General features: G+C 42.6%; 1 protein-coding gene across 9 annotated transcripts in view; it reads right to left on the minus strand.

The window, feature by feature from the left end:
• Positions 1-19,940, minus strand: part of PRELID2 (PRELI domain containing 2) — a 93,096-nt gene that overhangs the window by 64,105 nt on the left and 9,051 nt on the right. For all 9 annotated transcript variants that reach the window (XR_008993469.1, XR_005026756.2, XR_008993468.1 and 6 more), the window contains exons 2-4: positions 17,167-17,224; positions 15,061-15,134; positions 13,130-13,290 (exon numbers count right to left, since the gene is read on the minus strand). Coding sequence is in view for 6 of the 9 variants with exons in the window: in XM_036894968.2 (XP_036750863.1) it covers positions 13,130-13,290; positions 15,061-15,134; positions 17,167-17,224 (293 nt within the window). In the remaining 3 variants the exon portion in view is untranslated. The remainder of the gene's footprint in view (positions 1-13,129; positions 13,291-15,060; positions 15,135-17,166; positions 17,225-19,940) is intronic.

The raw sequence follows: 19,940 nt of genomic DNA on the forward strand, positions 1-19,940 counted from the left end.
CCCACCCTCAAGCTTGAAGTGTTCAATGTTTCACTCAAGAGACATAAAGATGATTCAAGTTTTCCTGTACCTATCTATTATCTCTATTAAGCCTAAAGGAAGGACTGCATCATATTTATGTTATATACTCAGGCTGGGTTATACTTACTCTTCAAAAACCTATATACCAACAGTGTATATTATGTATCAGGGACTGTGTTATCTTCTTAGGTTATTACTCCTAAATTTTTTTCTCTTCTGTACATGAGGAAACTGTGGTAAAGAAAGTTAAATAACTTGCCCAAGGTCATATAGTTTGATGCATGTAAGTTCATTATCTACTGCCTCAAAACCCTATCTCAGCTAATGACACAACCATTTTCCTAATGAGATTAGAAATCTGAGCAACATGTTATATGGTTCCCTTTCTAATGAACCCAAACATCTGATTAGTCACCACATTGTGCCACTGCAGTTCTAACATCCCTAAACAGTCCATGCCATTCTTTTCCCTGGGTGCTGTTATGACCTGGGCTCAGCACAGTAATTTCTCTTCAGGAGCACCCCAACCACCACCCACTGGGGCCCTTGTCTCTGGCTCGGATTCCCTATAACCCACACCGACTAAAGGGCAACTCCCTAAGCACACACTGGTCTTGTCACTGACCTCTCACTGAGGCACAGAGAATAAACCCTGCGTACTCAGTTGAGACTCATCCTTACTATTGTATGTAGCTGCTGTGTGTGCCTCTTCATTGCTGCATAGTGTTCTACTGTTTAAAAATACTCCAAACTATTTATCCAGCCTACTGAAGACAGACATTTAATAGGGACCCATTAGGGGATATTATCAACAGTGCTGTAAAGGAAATATTTATAATACATCCAGGTACACATGTGTATGAGTGTCTCTACAGTACCTATCAGCTGAGTATCTGGGTCATAGAACATGATAACAGATGATGCCAAATGACTGGCGCATGGTAGGAAATCAAAAATGCACTAGGAACAAAAAGATGGAGAGAAAGACGGAGGGTGGGGAAGAGGTAGGGAAGAAACAAAAGCAGGGGATACATTTATAGAACATCTCCATACTTTTGTCAAGGAAATTGAAGCGATCATCTCAGGAGTTCCACCTGCTAAAGTCAGTAGGGGGCAGCTTTCACCGGGCTGAGAGAGAAAACACCGTAATATCTGGAAAATTATGTTAAAAGAGGAGGCCTACTCATTCATGCAGTGCCTGTATCTGAGTCACTCCTGTTGCTCTGTCCATAAAAAGGCATAATTCAACAAAGAACAACAGTAGGCTCATGACAGAGAAAGCACACCTCAGATCTAGGAAGGCTTTGTAAAAGTGAATAGCAGTTCATAAAATCAGTCTCCTGATTCTAGGTCATTTAAAAATTTGTTTCCTTCTGGACTTGGGAAAATTAAAAAGTTAGAGGAAACATGAATCAGGAATTAATCCCCAGAGCATGCAGCCACCAGCTCTGAATCCTCAAAAGAGCAATTTCCAGGAAAGCAAAAGCTCTTAATGAGATCCTATACCTGAATTATTGACTGGTTAGGTATGGCAAATCTTGCCTAACTGCTTTCATGACGGGAATTTAATTAAAGCATGTTTGAGGGGAAAAAAGATGCCACAGACACCCTTGCTGTGATGAAATCTCAGTGCTAATCATGATGCTATCAGTATTCTCCTGTGACCACACGGAGGGCTGTCCCAAAGGAAAGCGGGGTGTGCAGGTCAGATTGCCCGCCCACGCCCTGCCGGCCTTCCCGGGTCTGAACCCCAGCGTGTCTTACCCAGCCGCTTAAACAATCAAGCTCCCTCAGAGAACCAATTCAACTTGCAGAGTGGTCAGTTTTCCACCTCAAACACACACACACACACACACACACACACACACACACACACACACGTAGGATATGGATCAAGGGTCTGGTTCCTGGAGTCAGATTGCTTGGATTCATGTCTCCTCTCTAACAGAGGGAGACCCACTTGCAGGCAAGTTCCTGAAGCTCTCTGTGAGCTCAGGCTCCTCTGTAAAACGGGGTTGATAATATTTTACAGGCTGTTCCAAGGACAAATAAGGTAAAATGTGTAAAGCGCTCAAGGCAATATGGGTACGCATTCAGTGAATGCTCGTTAATAACACTAACAGTAGTAAATAATAATGCCTAACTATTACCACTACCGTTATCATTCACATTTTCAGAAAGAGAAGCACTATGTCTAAGAATTTAAATGCCCACAGTACAAATCAGACTCTGGTAAACTCCCAAACCTTTATTCTTCACTGACTTCTAGACGGCACTCGGTCACCGCGCACCATGTGGCAGCGCACCCTCCCTCGCCACCCAGGCCCCTCCCGCCTTTCCAGCCCGCTCTCCACCCTATTATGGGTGACACACACTCACACTTCGCACACTAGCCGTATGAGACGAGCACGCTGCCGGCCTCTCCAGTCTCTGCTCCAGTGCCCTCTCCCTCTGAGCTGCTGTCTTTGAACCCATCCCACGAACAGGTCATTAACAACAACCCTAAATTATTAACAGTGGGCAGGAGCAATCAAAGAGTGGCATCTCAGGAGGCTGGCAGCCTAGTGTGGGTACACATTAGAGGGCAGGGTGGCTCCATCTCTTGAAAGATAGTACTTAAGAACTTATAATCAATAATGGCAGATCACACTTTTTAATAGCCTGTTGTGGCAGAGCATTATGCTAAGTCCTTTACACACAGTGCAATTAATTCTCCTAACAATCTCATGAGGTAGGTAATGTTAGTATCACCTCTTCTACAGATGAAAAAAGTGAGGTTCAAAGAGACAAATTTGTGTAAGTCACACAGAAGTAAGTGATAGGGCGACCATTTGAAGCCACAAAGTTAACCTCAGATCCCATGTTCCCTCCCACAATCCTACTACCTAGAAAAGTGTCCAATCAGTGCACGCTTACCGGCATCCTGAGTGGTGGGCAAAGTTTCAAAACATACAACAGTTGTGATCTGGCCCAACTGGAGGCGTGACTTAGGTTATCCGGCCCACTAGTGCACACATCCGCTTCAGGGCTGGCTTCAAGGACATGCGATCCATGGAATACAACAGGGCTCCACTATCAAAGCCCTGGGCCCTGCAAATCACATAGCTGAGCCTGATCCCATTTCAGATGTTGGTCTGTATCACACTGCCAACTGCCAAGCTTCTGCGGAGTTTCCTGAGATGCTTAGGAATATATGCTTCTGTTTAGCAATACCTAATAAAAGCCCCAAATACATGCAAACCCCGGGACCCATGCATCTACTCTTACAGTGTATCCTAAGCAAATAATCTTAGTTGGGGGCTTAGACCAGCCTGTGAGGATATTCATAACATCATTACTTACAAGATCAAATAGTGGGAAATAATGCAAATGCCCAATAATTATGACACTTAATGAAACACACTAGAATAATTTCACCTAATGAATACATTTGAACAACCATAAGCAATCATATTTTAAATGGTACATCTAATTAGAAAAGAAGTCAGGAATGTAATGTTAATGTTAAAATTACAACACCATGTGCAGTATGATTCCATGTTTGTAAAAATGTTTATTCTGCAGAATGAGTAAATAAACTGCAGCCACTGCAGTTTGCACACTAGCCGTATGAGACGAGCATGCTGTCGGCCTCTCCAGTCTCTGCTCCAGTGCCCTCTCCCTCTGAGCTGCTGTCTTTGAACCCATCCCACGAACAGGTCATTAACAACAACATTTTAAATATGATAATAACTAAATTATTAACAGTGGGCAGGATCAATGAAATGTTTCCCAGCATGAGAAAGGAACAAACTAGTGACACACACACACAAGACGACACGCCCAGATTATTGGGCGAAAGAAAACTGATACAACAGAGTGAGTCCCTTCCATGTGCAGATCAAAAAAGGCAAAACTAATCTACAGGGACGGAGGTCAGAACATTTCTTTTCCTCTGCGGCCACTGACTAGAAAGAGCACATAGCTGAAGAAGGCATGGATATATTCTATTTTCTTATACATATTTTATAACTGTTCGACAATGAACATATAATACTTGTGAATAAAAAAGGAAGGGACTATTTTTAAATATGATAATAAAGAATACTTGAAGTAAGACTCATCAAAACTAGATTTATTGAGTTCTGGAAGATTCTCCTATCTTCAAACAAAGGCTGATAAGTCATCCCAGAACAGAGGAGAGAATCAAACAGAACAAGTCAGGAATTACCAGCTAAATTCCTCTCCGTGTTACAACCCTCCTGACAGGGTCATGCACATATGAAGGGGAGCTATGTGCCCCTCCGGCAGGGAAAATGGCTCAAAATGTGGCTGCCAATGCAAACCAGGAAACTGAGCTAAGCTTGTCGATTTTATTTCCCATCTCTTTGCTTAGTTACCAGTATCATCTTGACTAGAAAGATGACAATCAAGCCCCCAAGTTGAGTCAATCCTCAACCTAATGGGAGAGGCGGATCTTTAGACCAAGTAGATTATCACCAAGTTCCTTTCTATTGTCTCAAGACCTGTAAGCCGTTCTGCAGGGTATCAATATGCGGTTGATAAAATATTATAACTTTTAATACCCAAACTTTTTATTTACTACAGCTAAGAAGCTAACAAAAAAAGAAAGGTTAAGGAAAGGAAGGAAGAAGGAAAGGAAGAAAATTTAACTTGAATCTCTCCTCTGTAAGAGCAGAGAGAGCAGCACAACTGTAACACCCATCAGACTCACCGAGGTCTCCCTCCTTCCTTCCTTACTTCCACCCACTATTCCTCTCGCATAAATTCAAGAGGGCCCTCATCTGAATTTCGTTAAACTTTTCAGGAAGGTGTTTCCGCTGCTAAGTGTTTACTGTTTATTGGAGAGCCAAGTTATAAATTGTTCATGCTTTATAAGATCAACAGGAACTTTGCAAAAAATGGAGTTGCAAAGGGGTGCCAGCCATCTGTTTGCTGACCACTGGGGCCACAGGGTACTGACCAGTTATGGGGCGCTCCCAAATCCATCTGACCAGTTATGGGGCACTCCCAAATCCATCTGCTCAATAGATTCACCTGGAGAACTTTAAAAACGTGATTCCTGGGAGCCAATCCCGGGCCTACAGGACTAGTCAGCACAGTGAATGTCCATGTTTAACCATCCCCCTGAATCCTGTACTAATACACAGCTCAAAAACAAAGGGCAAAGGAGAATTTAAAAAACAACTCAGGCCTCACTAAAATGTTCCAAAAGCCGCTCCCTTTAAATGGCGTAGAATACTCTCTTGGCTAAACATGACCGTTTCCAGTTCAATCATCACCACCAATTTCAATAAAACAGCTCCGTCTGCTTTTCATCGGCACCTGTAAGGAGCCACCCCTTTGAAAATGGCATCTATGCACCATTATTTCCAACAGCTTTCATTTATCTAGAGCCTTATAGAGCATTCCCATTATCTTCTTAAATCTTCATGTCCCTCTGTGAGGGAGTTCAGGACTTCATCCTTTTTTCCCAGAACCAAACTGTTTATAAGTGACCAAGCCACAAAGACCGGAAGACAGGTCTCTGTATTACTGGTTCAAGATTCCCTCTACATTGAACTCCCTACCAAATTCCATCAAATTTGCACTTGCCCCTCCTGCCCCTTTAATCCCTTTTCACTTCCCTCCCCTCGTCCCCATTTCAGTCCGCAAGCGGCATCAGCTGACATTCATTCAGCAAGTGGACGCAGAGCATCGTGGGCAAGCCACACGCTGTGCTAGCACGAGGGATCCGTCAGGATGGGCACCCGGAGAAGACCCTGGCCGCACAAATACAAACACAAACGGCACACGAGTGTCTCTGGGAGAGCAGACTTCCTGAGCCAAAAATGAGCTTACTGCCCAGATGTCATATTTGCACAAAAGAGGCCTTCTTGCTCTTTTTTTTTCTGTAATTGGCAGTGCATTCTGCTAATTGTTTGATCACCCACTGGTGCCCTGAAAATCAAGGTCAACATGAGCGCAGGGAGGCATGGTTTGGGCTGGACACAGTGGTATTTATTCAGGCTATTAGATAATTACACCCTCAAGCCCTTTAATGTCAGGACAGGGCTTAGAAATAATGCCTAAGTAAAGTTAACAAAGCCAGAATATTTTAATATTTCAGTGAAAGCAAGTCTGGAGGTCAACTAAAAAGGCCAGTGCCAAACACATGGAAGTCACCAAACTGTCATATTTGCTACTGGGGGAAAAAAAGACTGCAGGACAGAGAAAAAATGGATACATGAGGGAAACATGGCTAACAGCCCCTCAAAACATGCAAATTACACTATTTGTGATTCATCAGATAAATACTCAAGACTGGGGATGTTTTCATCCAAAAATTTAATAATAAAAAATTCAAAATGTTATTTACCTTATTCAGTAGAATGAAGAATATTCATGTGCGACACTTCAGTAATAATGAAAATGTATTGAACTAAGAAAAGCTGCTCATCCCATTAATTTCATCTGTGTGTAAAGTTTGATTTTGGCTTTTTGTTTCTTTTATTACTTCCCAGGAGAAATTTCCTTGGTATTTTATAAATGTTGAATCAACATATCTGATGTTATTAACACACACCCTACTAGGTTAAACATTTTTAAATTTCAGAAATAAGGTCTATAAGCATCAATGGATGAGCAAAAGTTCTCAGACATGGAAAGGTGATGGTAGCAGCCACTGAGATGCTCAGCTCCGAGTATGGGGGGTGGTCTTGTTTCCCCAAAGCAAAGGCAACTGGGACACCAGGACCAGTGAGTCCCTGCTGACGGGAACAACTGTCACCTTGCTTCAAGGTCACAGGGTTTTTACTTCCACAAAAACCCATACATTTATTTACGGTGAAAGAGCAAGGCCGGTGAAAATACTTTTATAAGATGATTATCCTTTAGAATAATTTGGCTACCTTCCTTTCTTTTACTGATAGACACCGAGCCCCTGCTTTGTGCTAGACATCATGTTAAGTGTGGGCTAAAGAGATTAACTCAAGGTCAGAGACCCTGCGAAGGGCGGAGGCTGGACTCAAGTCGCCATCTGTTACCAAGTCTTACTCCTCGACCCTTTATGGTGCAAGATGTGCTCAGATGAATGAAGCAGAATGCTTGCCTACCATTATTAAAGTCAAATCAAACGCATATCAATTGTATTTCCCTATAGTACGATAAAAATCTATTATAAGGAAAAGAACCAGAAACTAACAAATAAATGTAATTTAAAGAATAGAAACAAACACAAAATCATAAGAAAGTAGTAAGTTTACCATGAAATGTAAAGTTTCAGAGGGCAGAAACCATGGTTTTTCTCTTCCTTCTGAAAAAAATGTAAAATAATAGACTCCGTTGGCTGCTTCCAAGAGTGAGTGCCTGTGTCCCGCCCTAGGTGATAAAGTGCGTTCTCCCAGAGCTGCCCTTTCATTTGTTTTGGATTAAGAGTCACTTTCCTATTTTCTGCATTGGCCCGACTGTCCCAAAGCAAAGCAGGCACCGCCCAGCACCGCCGACTCCGCAGGCTCAGGCGGGTCCTCGGAGGGCCCCGTGCGGCGCCCCTGGGCCCGCAGAGCCCTGCTCACAGCAGGAACCCAGACCAGGCCCCGGAAACGGGGGAAATCAGCCCACGTCAAACGCTCGCACCGACCCCTGGACGCCTCTCTCTCCAGGGCTCCCATCTCACTCTGGAACTGAAACAGAAGGGTTCCTACTCCCCCTGACTCTCCGGCTGAAGGGCTCCTGTCCCCAGAGCTGGGGCGCTGGTGTGCAAAATCACACGGCGGAGCATCTGCCTGCAGCACAATGGCGGATCATCATCAAAGCCTGCTGTTAACACACAGTAAGGATTCGATTCAAGTCACGTGAATTTGCAAGATGATGACAGTAACAATAAAGGTAACAATACGAAACACCCACATTTACTGCCCCCTGCGGGCAGGTGCTATTCTAGGCTCTCTACACGGACGATTCTCCCAACAACCTCTGGGGCGGCGATATCATCCCCAGGACACAGCTCAGGAAACGCAGGCTCAGAGAGCAGTGCAAGGGCGTTGTCGCTGCAGAGGTGGGGTTCTAACCCTAGAGTCTGGCCAGCCCCTGTGGCACAGGACATGAGAGAGCTCGCACAGGCCCGGGGCAGCCAGCTGGCTGTGTGAATAAAGGAGATCCATAGATGGTCGGAGAAATGAGCCACAGGGAAAGAGAGAGACTGAGGATGCCTTAGCTCCTGCTGGCTTTCCGGTTCCCGGCTCCTGCCTGTTGAGAGGTCCATCCCTGGAACACAGACACGCTTAGAAGCTTCCGCTACCTCCAAATCACGGTGGGGAGGAACAGAGGTGCGCAGTGCCCCCTTCCTCCTATGCCCCGACTGTTCTTGTTCAGGGGCCCACCGCTCCCCCATGCAGCCCATGTGTTTCAGGGGGAGCTGACCCCACCCCCAGCTCTAGGGCCAGGGGCAGGTCCTGACTGGTCAGGGCCAGTCAGCCCATATCAGCCCTCTGATCACTCCTACTGGTCCAGGTGGGAGCAGGTGACCTAAGTTAACTCAGACAGGACGAAGGTCTTGTCCCCCCATGTCTGGGACACAGTTTCTCTCTGTCTCACAGGTCTCTCCCCTCACTAAATGGACAACAAAGTACACTGACTCCAGCGGCTACAGGCAGCCATGAGGGAGCCCAACTTGAAGGAATGCTGGGTACACAGGGACAGGCGGCGCCAGGAGCGCAGCCACTGTGGACCCCACAGCCCGCTGGGCCAGAGACAGTCCAGGTCCTCGCCGACCAGAGGGTAGGGTCACACCAATGACCTGGGTTCTAGAGGCAAACTGCCCGTACTGGGATCTGCCTCTGATACTCACCAGCCATCTCACCTCGTACAAGTTACTCCTCTAAGCCTCAGTTTGGAAAATGGGGTTAATAAAAGTCCCAGCCTCACAGGACTGCTGTGAGGATTAAATGAATTTACACACACACACACACCAAACACTTAAAACAGTGCCTGGCACACAGCAAACACACATAAGTGATGTCTGGTACCATCTGAGTCAGGGCTTCTGTCATCTGCAGAGACGGCAGCAGGAAGCTAAAACTGGGTCTACGAAGAGACACAGAGCAAGGCTGTCGTCAGATGCTACAGGAAGCCCACCCCAAGCCCTTCTGAACTGACCACAGGCCACACAGAGGGACAGAATGACATCTGGTTTCCCGTCGCTCACCCACACCTGCTAACCAACACACAGCTTGAAGGTCTAATTTTAGACTCAGCAGCCAAGATAGCTTTTTCTTTGCAAAAAAGAAACCTGTCTGTATTTCATCTTGTGGGTGCGGTGGGAGGCCATTACCCTCACACTCCCTGGTAAAGGAAGGAAATGAAAGGAATACCAGTGTCTTTCTTTGACGGCACCTCAAGATTACCCACTCATGTAGAATGCCTGCCTGAAACGCCTTTCTAAATTCATGTCAAGAGCTAAGAAAATGTAAGTTTCCTAGAATCTGGATCATGGCTCTCATTACATCATCCCCTGCTCAGGAACCTTCATGCGGCTGCCGGACCAACCCGTTCCCATAACCTGAGGTCCAAAGCAGTCTACAGTTTGCGATAAATCCGCCCTTTATAAATGTCACATTCCTACCTCACCACTTGGCTGAAGGTGGAGTCCGTGGTTCCTGCATTCACATCTCGGGCTCCGCAACTTACTGACTATATCACTTTGGGTGAGTGATTTAACCTGAGCTTCAGACACTGCAGGTGAAGAATCCAGCTTTGACCTTGACATAAAAATGTCAATAAACACTGGCCTGCTGTGTCAATCTAGAAGAGAGTGTTTTGGAAAGGACAAGCACATAACAAACCAAAGAAAGAAAAAAAGTGTAATTGGTCAAACCTTTCTATAGAGGAGTCTGGGAATATGTATCAAAATATGAAATACATATAATCTTTGATCCAGAAATCCCACCTTGCTTCATCTACTTTAAAAGACATTGAATAAGTAGGGAAATAATGTACTTGTAGGGATTTCACCACAACATTGTTTGTAATAGCAAAATGTTCAGAAACAATCTAAGTGCCAGTTAGGAATGGACTGAGAAATGTATGTACACTGACACTACTGTGAGGTGGTGAGAATTGTGTCTTTTTTTTTCCCAGAACTATTTAATATTTTTTATAAGACACGTGGGTCATTTTTTTCCAAAATCAGAGTGACTATTTAAAAAACAATTTTTTAATACAATGGGTAAAGTTCCTGAAGGATGTTTTCCCTGGAATCTCAGGGCCAATGATCATTTCATGGAACACTAACGAAGGTTCAGTTCAGTTTTCCAGACTAGCCAAGAGCCCAGGTACCTGAGAAAACTGAGGCTAAAATGAAGGAGACGAAATGAAAGACTTCTGTGTTTTCTGCATAAAATCAGACTATTCTGTCCTTTCACTATTTTTATGAACCAAAAGAAAAAAGAAAAGCTCTCTGGCCACAGCTTTTACACTTACCTCCAAATGTCTACATCCTATCAGAAGCTCTTTTCATGAAGGGGACTAAGGACAAAACCTGACGGGTGGGCCACAGCAAACCTACGTCTGATGCTAACAAGCCTCGGCATTCACACTCGTTCTGTGTGCTACCAGAGCGTTCTAGAACTATCACTATAGGACCAAAATTACAGGGACCAAAAAAAAAGACTGATCCGTACAAGTGATGGATGGGGCTTCAGAATGGATTTTAGATTTTTGGTTTTTATCTCTTTGGGTTTGAGGGCTTTAATATTTCCAATAAAATGATAGGTGAATAAAAAAATACAAACCACACAGAATACCAAAAAACACAGTAAAACTGTCATCCAAAATCATAGCTCACGAAAATAATCACTATTAATGTTTGGTGCTTATTATATTTTGCTCTTGTTTTTGAGATGATCTCAAATGAATTGTTACTCACCCATTATACTGACAATAAAGTATAAAATGTTGTAGGGAAATAAACTCTCATGTGCTGTTGATGAGAGTGCAAATTAATGTATTAACATATTGGAAAACAATTTGACAGAATTTACATAACTGAAAATATGCACATCCTGAGAACCAGCCACATAACTTTAAGATATAATTGATATACTGTAAGATTTATACTTTTAAAACATACAATTCAGCAGTTTTAATAAAGTCACAGTTGTACAACCATCAAAACTAGCTCCAGAACATTTCAGACCCAAAAAATTAAACTCCATACCGGCTGGCAGTCACTCCCCACTCTCTCTTCTTCCTTCCCTATGGAAACCACTAATCTACTTTGTGTCCCTATGGATTTGCCTATTCCGGACATTTCAAATGAACTGATTCAATATGTGGCCTTTTGTAACTGGCTTATGTCACTTAGAATAAGGTTTTCAAGCTTCATCCATGTTGTTACATGAATCGCTACTCCATTCCTTTTCGTGGCTGAATAATATTCCACTGTGTGGACATACCACCTTTGGTCATACATTCATCAGTTGGTGGACTTTTAGCTTGTCTCTGAATTCTGCCTATCATGAATAATGGTGCTATGAACATTCCTGTACAAGTTTTTGTGCGGACATATGTTTTCAATACAGTGTGGAATTGGTGGGTCAAGTGATCACCCCATGTTTAACCTTTTGAGGCACTGACAAAACTCTTCTCCATAGCAGCTGAGCCATTCACATTCCCACCAGCAGTGTGTGACGGCTCCAATTTCTCCACATCCTCTCCAGCACTTGTTGTATGTCCTTTATATTATAGCCATCCTTACAGTATGAAGCAGTATCTTATTGTGCTTTTGACTGGCATTTCCCTAATGACCAATGATGTTCGGCATCTTCTCAAGCATTTACTGCCATCTGTATATCTTTTTGGAGAAATACCAACTCAAATCTTTCCCCTATTTTTTAAATTGGGTTGTCTATTCCTGAGTTCTGGATGCTAGGCTCTTATCAGATATATGGTTTGCAATATTTTCTCCCATTCTCTGGAGTGTCTTTCACCTCCCTGGACAGTATCCTTAGAAATACAAAAATTTTTTAATTTGATGAAGTCAGTTTTGCCTAATTTTTTCTTTTGTTGCTTTTGGTATCTTATCTAAGAAACTCACCTAATTCAAGATCACAAACCTCTATACCTATGTTTTCTCCTAAGAGTTTTATAGTCTTAACTCTGTCATTTAGGTTCTTTGATGCATTTTGAGTTAATTTTGTACTTGGTGTGAGGTAAAGGTCCAACTTCATTCTTTTATTTGTGGATATCCAGTGAGACAGCAACATGTGTTGAAAAGAATATTCTTTCCCCATTGAATCATCTTAGCATAGAGCTAGCTTTTTAAAATCTACCTTAAACATTGCATAACTTGAGTGTGGCAGGAGTTACACAGCTGCATATGTGTTTGTCAAAACTTACAGAACTGTATGCTAATAGAATACATTGCATCATAAATAAAATACTCAGTAAATCTGGCAATTAAAATTGCTCTTGTAAAGCAACATTCACATATAGCATAAACAAGGAGCATATGCTTCACAAATACTGCATTACTTTTGTAAGGGAGAAACTAGAAACTGTCTGAATGTCTGTCAAAAAAGAAAAAGCTAAACAGAATCATAGGATTGAATACTATGCAACAGTTCAAAGGAATAGCTAGATTTTACATATATCGAGCGGATAAAGATTAGAAACATTCTATTAGGCAAAGAAAATGCACGATTTATATGGAATGAAAGCATGTATGTTAAAGATACACAAAACCATACTATCTACAGAGCCTCTGTGGGTACACACGTGTGTACCTAAAGGTGCCTCTTAAAGCTCTGGATTCTGGACCACACAGAATACTGCTGACACTCACTGCCACAGGAGAGGGAAAAAGGCACCAGGACTGGGCGAGATGGTCAGAAAGGAGTAGAGCTCTGTCATTTTCTCCCCAAAGGGAAAGCTATTCATTAATTATTTCTGTGATTAAAAATTAATTAACATGTAATTTATGTGAGTTATAAATACAGAACCTAAGTATGGAATCATAACTTCTTATATGTGGTCATTTATGCACCCCTTTACCCAACATACAAACACACACACACACACACACACACACACACACACACACACACACGTGCTCATTCGGAGGTGATCTTACCAATTCGGGTTTTCCACACTTTCCCGGAAGACAGACTCTTCCTTCATGGATGCATATTGTGTCCACGTAAGGCAGTGACTCCGTATAGCCATGTTCCTTTCCTGGGGATCAAGCCACGATTCCTCTTCTAACTGGATACTAGGTACCTTTAAAATGCTCACCTGTCCAACAGAGAGAGGCTTTCTCAATTTAGGAAGAGCAGGCTACCCACAGACTGCATCCAGAGGTGCTTCAGTCTTGGATAATTAAGAGGGCAAGTGACCCCGATACACAATTGATGGCTCACCACCAATGGCTGTAAGCCCCTGATAATCAAACTTACTCTGACCTTACTAAATACTGTTAAGGACATGCAAATGGTCCAGGATTTATGCAGGCTGTACAGTCCCTGGCCTGATTCTCTAACTGCTAAACACTCTAAGCAAATTATCAGCCTCCTTCCTGTCTCCTCCAGGGCTGCTCACGGCCTTCCTAAATTGATGAATTTTAACTGGTCCCACTTATGGGCTCACATGCAGGACAATATCCGATAAAATATTTTCTACATTTTAAACTCTATCCAATATCTAGAAATGTATGTTTTCCTAGGCAAAGGAGACCTGGAAAAGTACAAAGGCAGAATTGTACAAGTCAAAGATACCCTTATATTATTCAAGAACTGAGACACAAGACAAAGTTGAATGCCTCTTTAAATAACAGATTCAGAGCATGTATGTAGAGCAAAGGCAAGGTACACACTCTGTGGAAAAGCAGTAATAACTTGCCACATGCGATGCAACACATTTACCATCTGGACAATCAAAGAAAGTTCATTTTCATTATCGTATCGGCTTTCTTTCCACTAAAAATTTGACAGAGTTAGTTTTAACCCATGATAAGGAAGTGACACAGAGAGAGCACAGCAACGTGATTTGCAAGCTGATCGGCGGGAGCCCAGCCGAGCTGCACTCCACACACTGAATCGCTTCCGGGTGAAACAACCACCTGAAACATTTTTAAAACGTGCTCTACTCTCATGTCTTAATGATTCTAAAAGGACTCTTGTCAATCATCTCTCTGGTGCAAGCAATGTGATTAAAAATTCCCACTTACCTTTTTCTAACAATCACCAGCAGGCTTAAGGATTTCAAAGAGAGAAAACAATTTGCTATCATGACGGTTTCACCATCAACACCATTACTTTACAGAAACATACACAAAAAGACATACAGACAGCCCTGAGAATGTTGTACCCCCCTGAAATAACTGCTGTCTCTGACAGTAAAAGAGAAACTGGTAGTTTTATCCTCCTTACTACAAATCGGTATTTTTTATATTTACCATCGTCCCATTTCTGATCATTCTTACTTGAGAGTCATATCTAACCATGGACAGACTAGAAAATGTCCAAGGTATCTTTAAAATAATTGTAGACCATCCCTATGTCCACTAAGAGACCTCCACAAAACAAAGAGAGAGAGACAGAAACAGGCTGGAAAAAAACTATCTCCGATGGTGTGTGGAAGTTGGGGTTCCTACGGCTGGGATCCTCACTGAACTCGAACCCCTTGATGATGTAACTCGCCTGTTGCCAGGCTACCACTTCCACACCCGTAGGCAGTAAGTTCTCTGGGCGGAGGCAGAGACGCTAGTACTCAACCTGCCGCCAGGAGAACAAGCCGGGTAATAAACCCTTCCACCCCAAGAACGTTTTATGTCATTTTCTTTGGTCACACTGAATCCACAGCGAACTTGCCGGGGGCTGAAACCCATTGGCAGGACAGGTGGCATCTGCCAAAGCTGAGGTTGGATATGAGAAGCTTTCTCCCTCTGAAGGGCAATGAGGTAGGTAAGTTCTAACACTCTTCTACACCAGAAAATGCTGTCTCTTTCCCTGACTGAAGATTACCCAACGTTACAGCAAATCTGATTCAATTTTGAAATGAATTTACCTTCCTTAAAATTTCTGGAACCACATTCTGACAGACTGCGATCCTCTTTCTATAGATGATGCCTGTTGACACATCTGGAAAAGAAAATTTTTACATTCAAACACAAAGTTAGGGAGACGGATTCTTGTCTTAAAGGCAATAAAACTTTTACTGTCAACCCCAATTTTCTAGATGTAGAATTCCTAGTGAAAATGCTTAACTCAAAACTCAGTACCCCCGACCACTTTTTGGGGCCAAATCACTCCGAATATACTTATCTGTGATTAAGGATTAAGGGTAAAACACTTACACTGTTCATTCTAAAGTCAAGGACAAAAGAACTGCAAATTGTTCCCTGCTCTGGACCATCCATGTCAATACTGCAATGACAACAGCCAGAGCCCCCTGCTCAACTCCAACAGAGAGGGCGTTTTAACAGAAAGATGGAGAACATGATTCTGCTTTCTGCACCAACAATATTTTCAAGCACCCATTTCTGGCCTCAGAATTTAAACCTGCAATTAATTATACTAAGCATACTCTTCTCTTATAGGACAGCAGGCCCCCTGTGACCGGAACTACTCTGTGGTTCACTGTAACTCAGCCATGCTCTACAGGGTTCCTCAAAGCTCTGGTGATACTGTCCCTGAACCCCGGTGCAAATGCCCTGACTGCCCAGAAACTGCTGGAAGGGTGAGAGACACGTGTGGCTACTCTGCCCGGTGGCACCCCTTTGGCCAATGTTTGCAGCACACATTCTTCAAATGGATTAGCCACCCCTGGAGGGAAAGATGCCCGTCAATGGGAGGAATGGTAATTAACATTCCTATGCCACTTGGGAATATGCACATTTGTGTTCTCCATTGGGCTTTATAACAACCTAAAAGCAGGATTGTTATTATTTTCCCATTTAACAGATGAAGAAACTGAGCCTCCCAGAAGTTAGGTGATATAGGTAATAACAAAATCAAGATTTAAAATCAGATTTCTCTGATGCCAAATATGACATTTCTCCCACCTTGAGTGCAGATACATGAGAAAATGTTTTTTGAAAATATACCGATAGAGATATGGAAGTACAAAAATATACTGATAAGAGTATGGAAGTTGTATATCCTCACAAGCAAAAGAGAAATTTGTGTTCACCAAGTACAAAGAAGGTCTCAGAGTTGGGCCAAGAAGAGCGTCTCATACATTTTCTCAGAGGACTCAAAAGTACAGCGGACCTGGGCCGAGTGTCTCCAAAGGTTTTACATAGATTATGTGCATCATTATAGTTTCCTGCATTGCCTAGTTTGCAAATTCAAAACTGACAATGCAAACACTTCCTCTGGGAAGTGAATGTCAGAAAACAGTGAAGACTCCTACATTCTACTGCAGGGGTTGGTAAACGTTTCTATAAAGGATCGGATGGTAAATATTTTAGGATTTTTTTGGCTACATAGTCTCTGTCACAACTACTCAACCCTGCTGTTATTGTAAGGAAGCAACCACACATAATACATAAACAAATGGGCCTGACCGTCTACCAATAAACTTTATTTAAAACAACAGACAGCACAAGCATAGTTTGTCAACCTAACCTCTTCTCTAGTCAGTACTGAACCATACTGGTAAGTACAGTCATGACCCCACAATCTAATCACTTTATGGTCACATCACATATAGTACATGCTATTAATCACATCTATTTTGCCATCTATAAAATAAAGTAAGGATATATTATAGGAATATAGCCAGGGACTCTGGGAAAGTAACTTTACCTCTCTACCTTGTTTTCTTCATTCATTAAATAGGAGTAATAATACCTACTCCATACATTATTTATTGAATTAAATGAGTTAAAAAAACTTAGAGTGCCTGGGACATATAAAGTGCTCAAAAATGTTAGCTATTACAATTGTCATCAATTAGTAACTGAGAAAATGACAAGAGCATATTAGGCAAGACTTCTATGGTTATAAATGCTGAGTACTCTCTTCTCAGTCACCTCAAATAGAGAAGTATACCTGTTAATATACCTGTTTAAGACATAATAGGCCACACCCACACAAATGTACATATCTTCACAAAAATCAGTATCACTTAATGATCATCACTGAAGTGAGGTATATTCAGAGAACTTACCCCTTTTTTCTTCCACAGTTTTTACAGAGATGACATTTTTATCCATGGGGTTGGGATACTAAATGAAAACACATAAAGAAGAATTACCACTCATCTTTTACCAAAGTGAGTTATTTCATAGTAGCCAGTTATTTGCAGCAACAGTATTTCCCAAGTAGCCTCTAAGGCCAGTTTTCCATCAAGTGTCTTACTTTTACTGCTTCAGCCTAGAGAGACAGAACAACCGGACATGTATGAAATCCAGGGGAAACCTTTAGACCCACTCTAGCCCTGGGTGGAGAGGAGGGGTGCGGTTAAGCTGCTCAGTAAGTCATACTGTTAATACTGAACCAGACTTACATCAAGAGTGTTCTTTATGCAGAAATTCAGTTGGCCAACAGGCACATGAAAAGATGCTCCACATTGCTAATTATCAGGGAAATGCAACTGAAAACCACAATGAGATATCACCTCACAGCAGTTAGGATGGCCAACATTCAAAAGGCAAGCAACAACAAATGCTGTCGAGGATGCAGATGCGGAGAAAGGGGAACCCTCCTACACTGCTGGTGGGAATGTAAACTAGTTCAACCACTGTGGAAAGCAGTATGGACGTTCAAAGCTAAAAATAGAATTAACATTTGACCCGAGAATTCCACTCCTAGGAATTTACCCAAAGAAAACAAAGATCCCTGATTCAAAACGACATAGGCACTCCTATGTTTATCACAGCACTATTTACAATAGCCAAGATATGGTAACAACCTAAGCGTCCATCAGTAGATGAATGGATAAAGAAGAGGTGGTACATATACACAATGGAATATTATTCAGCCATAAGAAGAAAACGAATCCTACCATTTGCAACAACATGGATGGAGCTAGAGGGTATTATGCTCAGTGAAATAAGCCAGGTGGAGAAAGACAAATACCAAATGATTTCACTCATTTGTGAATTATAACAACAAAGCAAAACTGAAGGAACAAAACAGCAGCGGACTCACAGACTCCAAGAAGAGACCAGACCAGTGGTTACCAAAGGGAAGGGTGGGAAGGGAGGGAGAAAGGGATTAAGGGGCATTATGATTAGCACACATAATGCAGTGGGGGTACAGGGAAGGCAGTATAGCACAGAAAAGACAAGTAGTGACTCTATAGCATCTTATTATGCTGATGGACAGGGACTGCAATGGGGTGTGGAGGGGACTTGATAATATGGGTGAATGTAGCAACCATAGTGTTACTCATGTGAAACCTTCATAAGATTGTATATCAATGATACCTTAATTTAAAAAAAGATTGTTCTTTGTGCCAGGCACTGTGCTAAATGTTTTACTTGCATGATCTTGTTTAAATATCCTAAGAGCCTGTCTAATGTGTCTGGGTCCGAAGTTATCATTACCATCTTTCATTAATGGAAACCGAATAAAGACCAGAGAGCTTAGGGTGACCCAGCTAGTTAGTGGCACAGCCAGGAAACTGAGCCAGGCCTACAACAGAGTGAGGGCCCTCCCTACTGCCCTATACCACTGCCTCGTGGCTGGGTTAGCATCACAGGAATGTAGCCTATGCCAGGTGCTCAACAGTTTGTTTATTGATTTATTTCCCCAAAAGACAATTTGGATACAACAACATGGATAACAGCTATCATTTTTCGTCTTAGACAGTTTAACATACATTATTTCAATTTAAATCCCAAACCTATTCCATGAGGTATATGCTGTTTTTTCCCTTCCCTGTGTGAGAAATAAGGCTCAAATAAACTAATTTGCTAGTTAATGAGTGCCAAGACTATAATTTATCTGCAAATAATTTTTCCTGCCTCCAAAGCCTGCCCACCCAACCTGCCTCCAATCACATCAGTTCCTGAAATCCAACCCTTTCCATTGCTCAGGTGCAAGGAGGCCCTGGGGAGTGGAACCGACTTCCTCAAAGCCACAGGACTGGGCAGCTGCTGACCGGAGCCTGCTGAGCGCCCCTTGACCTCTGGTCCCAGAGATTTACCGCTTCATCCAGGGATCACATCTGAACAGAAAACAACAGGCAAGTCTGATCCAAGACATTGCAAGCTGCTGAAGGGGAGGTGAGAGCAGCCTGTGGGGCAAGGGGCAGAGGGCCTCTGCTTGGCGGACTTCAAGTCTTCTGAACCGAGGAAATGTGACATAAAACTCGGTGGGTATGGGTCTTCCCCACCCTGCAACAGCTGCGTGTGTGTGTGTGTGTGTGTGTGTGAGTGTGTGTGTAAGAGGTTGACTGGTTGACTAATTGATTGATTTTCAGGGAAAAGGGGCCATTACTTTCACATTCTTAAAGATATCTCTGGCCCCATCAAAAGTTCACAGTTTAGGACACAGGCTCCATGAGAGCAGAAATATTGTCTATTTCAGTCACTCATGTGTTTCTACCACCTAGCACGGTGTCTGGCACATAGTAGGCCCTCAATAAATAATTGCTGAAGCAATGAACCAGAAGATAAACCTGACTGACCTCAGGGATCAGTTTGGAAAATAAATCTGACTTCATTCAAAGACCGACCAGCGAGGGGGGCAGTGGGCTCCGCCCTCAACAGCGCTAACACTTCATCATGCCCATGCCATAAATTCTTGTTCACACTTCCATCCCGGCAACTGCAATCTTGATAACTAACCACAAACATGCTTTTTAAGTATTTCTTTTTCATTCATTCACTTTTGCTCCAGAAAAAAATGCTCAAAATTACAATAACTGCTTTCTTCAAGTTTAGCCTTCAGTATTTCTGGAAGATAATGTCCATTACTGAGAGTCGGGTTTAGCTA

Source organism: Manis pentadactyla, chromosome 13 (genome assembly GCF_030020395.1).
Source record: "Manis pentadactyla isolate mManPen7 chromosome 13, mManPen7.hap1, whole genome shotgun sequence".
Taxonomy (NCBI): domain Eukaryota; kingdom Metazoa; phylum Chordata; class Mammalia; order Pholidota; family Manidae; genus Manis; species Manis pentadactyla.